At 47.5% G+C, this 7,577-nt stretch overlaps 1 protein-coding gene across 1 annotated transcript in view; it reads left to right on the top strand.

Moving 5' to 3' along the window:
• LOC104506136 (runt-related transcription factor 1-like) overlaps positions 1-6,959 on the top strand; it is a gene marked incomplete at its 5' end in the record, with an annotated part of 38,257 nt that extends 31,298 nt beyond the window's left edge. The window contains 1 exon segment of the mRNA XM_010146977.1: positions 6,640-6,959. Within this exon segment, the coding sequence (XP_010145279.1) occupies positions 6,640-6,959 (320 nt within the window).
• Positions 6,960-7,577: the final 618 nt, after the last annotated feature.

The following is a 7,577-nucleotide window of genomic DNA, read 5'->3' as shown; positions in this document are numbered from 1 at the left end:
GCGGCTGGATGTCAGCCGGGTCATTGAGTCGCATGACATCCAGCTTCGTTCACACCTTTCCCAGCAACTCGTGCCTACAGTCAGGTCGGGTCTGATGACCAACACTGATTCTGCTGGTAATTACAGACACTGCACGAAAACTTTTAGCATAATATCCTGTCTGCCATGATGTTCCTTCTGCCTCGGAGGAAGGCTTGTGTTGTACAGTGCTTGAGAAAAACAGCCAAAAATATAATTGCTGATGAATCTACTTGAAGCTCTGACTACCATCACCATTTTTTTTTCCTCACAACAGCAATAATATTTTTAACTGAGGAAAGAGAAAATATCCTACAGTGTGTCTAATTCCTTATTTAGGAACTTTTTACATTATATTTTTAATACAGTTTTTAATTTATATTTTTATACATTATATTTTTCACACTGTATTTTTAACTGTCCTGTACTGATCCTTCTAAGGCCTGAATATGGCATAAGTCTTTTCCGAGTGATGGATGATAGAGAGGAAGCCACTCTACAGGTTGGTTTTATTTTGAAGCATGATTTCCTAGACCCCCCTGTAACAATGGTTAGTGCGTTACGCTAAGCATGTGCACACATCTCTGCAGGATCAGGTCAGTTCTGTCTGAAAACACAGCAAACGGTGTCCTAGAAAAGCTACACAACTTGCTTTTGCTATGCAGATAGGAAAACAGGGAAAAAGAGTGTGCAAATTATTTTATATCTGGGATATCTGGCACATAGAAAAATATTACTGGGTTATGAACTTACGGCACTATTTCTGCTTTTAGCAAAAAAAAAAAAGAAGCCTTTATGCGAGCAGGCTAGCTGATTTTCGGCATTTCCCAGCTTAGAAGTAACATAAAAGCACTGTAATTAGTTTTTGTCTGCAAGGATATATCGTTTTTTGCACTAAAGATAGTGTGCTCACTTCCTAGAATAATGTGGAAGAGTATATTTTCTTCTCATCCTTCACTATGTACAAAATAATTGGATTTATGGCACAAGGCAACGTTTACCACTTTATTAACTGGACACAATGAAACACGGCTTATTTTCTACCCCACTAGAGCTGGAGCCGAACCAAAGCCCTGAACACAAACAGCCCTGAAAAGAGGAGATGCTTAGACTGAGGTCCAATGCGGTTCCAAAGCATCCTGCTTTTGTTAAACCAGAGTGTCAGGTCTCATCAGTCACTCCCTACCTCGGCAAAGTCTGGCCAGATGCTGTATTTCCCTTGTATAATCCACTTTTTGGCTGTGAGACGTTTCCATTTCCACCTAGGAAAAGGAGGGGCAGAGGAGAGGGGGTGTGTGTGTGTCGATTCTGCTCCCCTCAGGGAGAAATGGCACCGCTTAATTGAACTCTCTTTATTCTACCTCCATGCAACTACAACCTGCTGATTTGGGGCAGAAAACCTTAGGATAATACACACAAAAACCTGTGGCATTTAGTCTCGGGTCTGCCGCCAGCTGGGATGCTCAACAGGAACGAGCCAGTGAGTCTCAGTCCCCCAAGCCCAAATCTTTTGCGGGCGTTAATTACCTCCCAATGCACCAGCTCCAAATAGTCAGATTTGTCAGTCAATGAGAGCAAGCGGCAGAAGAGTGTACTCATCCTGTGGCTTGATTAAAACAGAGGAAAAAAAAGTCCATTAATCCATTCCAGCAGTGTTTACTTGTAAAACGGTCCTGGGTACCCACAGGAATTTCAGTAGCTTTAGCTGGCAGAATGAGAGCGCTAATGGCCTCATGCCTTTCCTTAGCCTCTATTTTACCTGCTTCTCCCTCTCTGAACCTGAAAGGCATATAGTGGCACCTGTAAAAACGAGGTTAAAAGGAAAGTAATGGGACACCTGGCACATTGACGCAGCCTGGAGCACTGCTGTCATCTCTGTGGGGCCGGCGACAGTGTGAAACCCGTACAGAGCAACCATACCCAACAAGTGCCTGATGTGCATAAAACTGGGGGCTGCCAAGGCACTTTGTTCTTGTTTCCACATCCCAAGCCCCAACCAGATGGCTGCAGGCCAAGCTGAGTGCTCCACAGTCTCTTAAAGTCTATAAAACTGCATTTTCCTCCCATTAAGAGGGAAAGCACTTTCACATTGCGTTGCTGTAAAAGTATCGGAAAAGCTAATGTTTTCTCTTCCCCCTTTGCTTAATATTCTGCATGAAAAAAAATCTGCCTGGCCTCACCAAGACAGTGTTTGAAAGGGATAAGTTAAAAAAATGTCCAAAATCCCCCAAACCCTGTGGTTTAGCCGAGCAGGCTGGATGTCCAGTTTGTTCCAGCGTCTCAATCCAAGGGCAGAAGATGCTGCCCTTCTCTTTCCTCTGCTAGTACCAGCAAATTGATGCTTGACAAAAAGCATGAGGATGTGGGGAAGAAAAGAGGACAGCGGTGCCGTCTCGTGGCAAGCCATCTCTCTCTCTTTGAGCTCTGGGCCAAGGTCTTCTTCATTCAACAGCTGGATGTTGGATTGACTTCCACAAGGTCCCATCCGATTTGCAAAAGTTGCGTGGCAGATCCTTGTGGCCCAAGTGCCAGCTCGGCAGAGCAGCACCACTTTCCCAGAACCTTCCTGCTCTTCTCTTTCATTCTGCATCAGCTGTGAAGGGGAAGCCTGGGCTTGTGGTCATGGCGCTGAGCTGGGAGGCGAGCGTCTGCCACGGGGTCACTGCCCGACCACGGGCAAGTCACCTCATTTCACTGTCACTCTGCTTTCCACCTATAAAAGGGGGATAATAATAGTCCTGGGCTTTACAGGGGTGAACTGAGGATAACATTCTTTAAGCAAGGTGTTTAGAGGGTAACTTCAAAGTGAAGCTAATAAACACGAAAATACAAGTCACCCTGGCAAAGCTCTGCCTGTGCATTTACAGCGGCTTGGGAAAACCATTTATACTTGTTACATTTTCTTGAGAGAGTCCTTTGCTTTCCTGCTGCAGACCTTCCCGCGAAACAGGTTCTGTGCTGCTACCTGCAGCAGTCAGCAAGGGAGAAAAGGTGAAATAGCTCTTCTGATTGTGGGGAGCCGGGGAAAGAGCCACTTCTGGAACTATATCTTGAGGTGGCTATTGCCTGACGTGGTGTCTAGGAGTTCCCACCAAAAAATACAACACATGGATGAAAACAACAGCAGAGTTCCCCTCAGAAGGAACCTGCTGGTGCTGGTCTTTCCTCCCCGAAAGTATTGACACCAGTGGTATTTCCACAAGCCCAAGGGACGTGGCAGCTCTTGAGGTCAGCAGGATGATCTGGGGCAGCGCCGGGCTGGGTGGTGGGGGTCCAGGAGTTCTGCTTGGTGGCTGCGCAGTGGAGACAGGCAGAGATTCTCCCGTCATCTTAGACGGAGCAATATTGACCCCAGGTGTATTGCCACAAGCCCAAGGGACGTGGCAGCTCTTGGGGTCAGCCTGATGATCTGGGGCAGCGCCGGGCTGGGTGGTGGGGGTCCAGGAGTTCTGCTTGGTGGCTGCGCAGTGGAGACAGGCAGAGATTCTCCCGTCATCTTAGACGGAGCCGGCCTGGGAACGGGGTGCCCCACGGTGACCTCGGGAGGATGCTGTGCCCGGGTTAATTTGCCCTGCTTGCTGCCTGCGAGCTGGGTTGTTCAGAGCAAGCTTGGGTTTGTCTGCCCTGCCCGGCATCATGCCAGCTCCACACAAGTTTAGCGCCTGAGCTAGATTCAAAGGGAAAAGTTAATTCCTGCCTCGCCAGCCTTAATGCAGCCCTTTTGCTGTTGGCTTCAGAGGATCTGCTCACCTCCGTGCGAGGATGCTAGCATGCGGCTTGCGCTGCCGGGCTGCTTGGTTTTGTGCCAGGCAGGCAAAACTCCGGATGCCGGGAGGGCAGCACCAGGGAGGGTAGGGGAAACCAGGGTGAGTGGGAGGTCAAACCTGGCATTGATGCTCTCACTTAAAAACAGAAGATATCTGAGAGGGATTTGAAATTAGGAATAAATTACACCAGGAGGGGGAATGGATTTGGAAGGACCTGGCTCTTGGCTCCATGAACCCTGGGTTCAGCCTGCTGAAGGTTAAAATAACCCAAACGTATGAGGTATTTTACACATCTCGTATGATTCCGCGTGTTTGCGTTCAAGTCTGGTGTTAGAAGCCCGAGGCCTGAGGCAGCAGCGCCCAGCTTTGCACTGCTGACAAATGAAGCGTTTGCTCCTGACCAACCAGAATGTTGGATAAAAGTCTTTTTCATCTTTCTTCTCTTCTCCCCTCCTTTTTTTTTTGGAAGCCTTAATGGGACGCTTTAATGATGAAACCGCTACCATATAATATGTCTTTTTATATTTTAATTTTTTTCCCCCTCTTGGGATAATTTACAGCACAGTGTGGAATCTGAGACAGTTCAAGCTGTGCCAAAGGGCCTGGCAACAGGAAGAAATGCCGAGCCGCTGCGATTTGGAACCATAACACAAGTTATAAAATTTAATTTTAGAAATGCAGCTACTGGGAACTGCTTTTAAATGCACATTTTCCTTTTAGTGCATAAAACGGCCCTGTGTCTTGATTGAGCTGTTAGGGTGGCGTGAAAGAGCGTTCTGTAGAGTAAGGGGCATACAGAGCTCTTCAGAGATCTTCTGCTGCTTACTCCCTGATACTTGAAATTGGAAGCTGGATGTTTATGAATGCTAATGTAATAAATACTACGGGGATGTGTGGAATAGGGCACAGTGGATTATCTTCAGGAGTTTTGTGCCGGTCTGTTTCACTGCCATAGCTGTGAGGGAGGACTCACCACAGGAACAGCACCGGCCACCTCGCTGCGGGGAGGATGGAGATGCACAGAGAGCTGCAGATGGCAACTCTCGGCGACAAGAAGATGAAAATCAGGAGCAGACGGACAGCAAACTGTAGTGTTCAGCAGAAACCAAGGATAATGCCACCTCATTCAAGAGAACAAGTGGAAAAAAATTACGTTTCACCTGTGGGCTAGGGATTTGACATGCATTCCTTTCCGGGTAACAGTGTCCTATAGGAAGAAGGGGGAAGGGATAAGCCCCAAAGATTCACGAGGCAGCTGATTTCTTGAGACAAATGCAAAGTGCAAAAATGGGATTGGATTTCAGGAAAAGGAAGGATGATGGCATTCACTGCTCCACAGGAAGGTCCCCAAAGCAGAAGGTATAAGAATTACGTTTTGGAGCTGGAGATCCTACTCCATTGACTAAGTACAGCTGGGTCAAGGCTATTTCCTCACAAACTCATTGCTCTCACTGTCTTGCCCTCCATTTGGAGAGAGCATCTTTGAAAGGACAGCTTGTGTGCCAGAGACAGGCTGCTTTCGGGCTTTCTGCTGAAGGGCTGTTTTCTGGGATCTTTAAGAAGAAAAAGCCCTATATGGGGGTAGGGGAAAATTACAAAGGAAAGTTTTGATTCCACCTGGTTGGGGACATTGCTGAACCTTCCCATTTCAGTCATTTCACCAAACACAAGTCTGTTAAGAAGATTTCCATTTCAGCCCCAAAGTAGTGACAGCAGTCTTCCAGGATAAGGTACCTTGCTTTTGAAGGATATTTCACAGGGCTGGAAACCAATGGATGCAAAAGTGGTTTGCAAAGTCATGGCAATAGGTTAACCCTTAGGGTGGAAAGAGGATTTTGAATTTGTGCTTTTGCTCTGCCTGCTGGAGGAGCAAGCACTCCAATAGATGAGACGTCCCTCCTGTATGCTCCGTATGCAGTCTTTGTGGTTGCTGGTTGGCACACAAAGGATCCCAGAGTGGAGAGCAGCCACAGGCAACAGTTAGAAATGCATTACCTTAGTTCTTGCATATTGTTCGTTGCTGCTAGCTAAGGCTTATCTTGAAACCAGTCCTGCCCGTGATGAGATACGCCTTATCTGGATGTGCTTCGATGCTGCACTGGAGCTGGGTCTCTCCAGCACCTTCCCTGTCCCCTCCCAGCCCTGCAGAGTGGCTGCGCCAGAGCTTCATGGGGACCATGCTCTCAGGGCTAACCCTGGGAGTGCTGACCAAGTCCACTGCACACTGGCCCTTGCTGTAATGTCAGCGTCTACTCTCTTACCTTTGGATGTCTGGTGGGACTTCATGTTTTTAGAGCTCCTGATGCCACTATGAGAGACTTCATCACTCCAATTGCAATTCTGCCAGCTTCTGGAGTTTCTTTCCTATTTCTGTCCGTAAATCCATTGCTAAAGAATCCAAAAAAAGGGATTTGTTTGGGTTTGTTATTTTATAGCTGTGTAGTACTTCTCTAATTACGGTACCTTATGAGAATCTGGGATTGAATTTTTGATGAGTTACTCCAGTGCAGGTTTAGCACAGGGGCCACTAGAAGTTCCTCCTTTTATTCACCCTTGTAGACCACCCTCCTTTTAAAAATGCCTCCTCTCCCAGTGTGAGGTGTAAGAAGGCACTGCAATTTTCTGTGGATCTGGTTCTTCAGACCAGGCCATGTCTCGGGCTGCCCCGCGATAAAGTTACGATGCATGACTTGTTTGTGTCTCCTGTTCCTGCAGAGAGGTGGTTTCAGCTTAATTTCAAACGGCCGCTCGCCACAGGGTGAGGTTTTTTAAAAAAAAAAAAAAAGATTATAAATCAACAGACCTCATGTGTCAGTGAGATTTTCTGATCTTTTTCCCCCCCCTCCCACAATAGGACATCGTCAGAAAATAGATGAGCAGACAAAGCCCGGGAGCTTGTCCTTTTCAGAGCGCCTGAGTGAACTGGAGCAGTTGCGTCGTACGGCCATGAGGGTCAGCCCACACCACCCAGCCCCCACACCCAACCCACGAGCCTCCTTGAACCACACCACTGCTTTTAACCCTCAGCCTCAGAGTCAGATTCAGGGTAAGTACCCGAAATCCTCCCCCCCGGCTCGCCCACCTCCACCCCGACAGCCTGCGGAACGCAGGGCCTCACAGGTGCTGCCCCCTCATCCCTCCATCTCTTCTGGACTCTCCTTGGCCACCTTTTAATGAGTGAGAGCCTTTAATGAGTGAAAGGAGGGGTTTCCTAACATACGCCTGTATTTCTAAAGACCTGACAGGTTTTAAGGGGTCTCTAGGACCATAACATCTTGAAAGTCATTGTTTTCTTGCAAACAAACATTATGCCAGGCCTTAATGTGTGTGTAGGTGTATTTCCTGATCGCTATTTATCAATTACTTTGTGTGCTTGAATGAAGGAGAAATACTGTTGGTGTTTTCCAGGAAGGCAGTAGCAAAGCAAGCTTTGCAAAGTGTGTTATCTCCTGAAGACAATGTCTTAGTGCTGAGACGTTCACATGGGCAGGCTGGTTTGAGCATTATTTCTGTGGCTGGTAGTTCTCCAGTGGGTTTGATTTGAAGGAAAACCTATGACACGGTGACTCGGGAGTCTGATTTCCTCTGAGGCTCAGGCTCACATGATGCCAATGAAGCCAAGTCATCTGTCTGCCACTATCTATCTGCCACTGCTAGAGCTGAGTCTGTCCCTGCTAAAACCACCTCTGTCCCTGGGATGGGCTGGAGCGCGGTGAGCAGTGAATCAGGTTACTAAGCCGACAGCTGATAGGTGTTCTGCAAAACATGGGTCAAAATGCAGATTCAGAGAGA

This window comes from Eurypyga helias, unplaced genomic scaffold, assembly GCF_000690775.1.
Source record: "Eurypyga helias isolate BGI_N326 unplaced genomic scaffold, ASM69077v1 scaffold41932, whole genome shotgun sequence".
NCBI lineage: Eukaryota > Metazoa > Chordata > Aves > Eurypygiformes > Eurypygidae > Eurypyga > Eurypyga helias.
The sequence above is the reverse complement of the archived record's forward strand: the minus strand, read 5'-3'. Positions and strand labels throughout refer to the sequence as shown.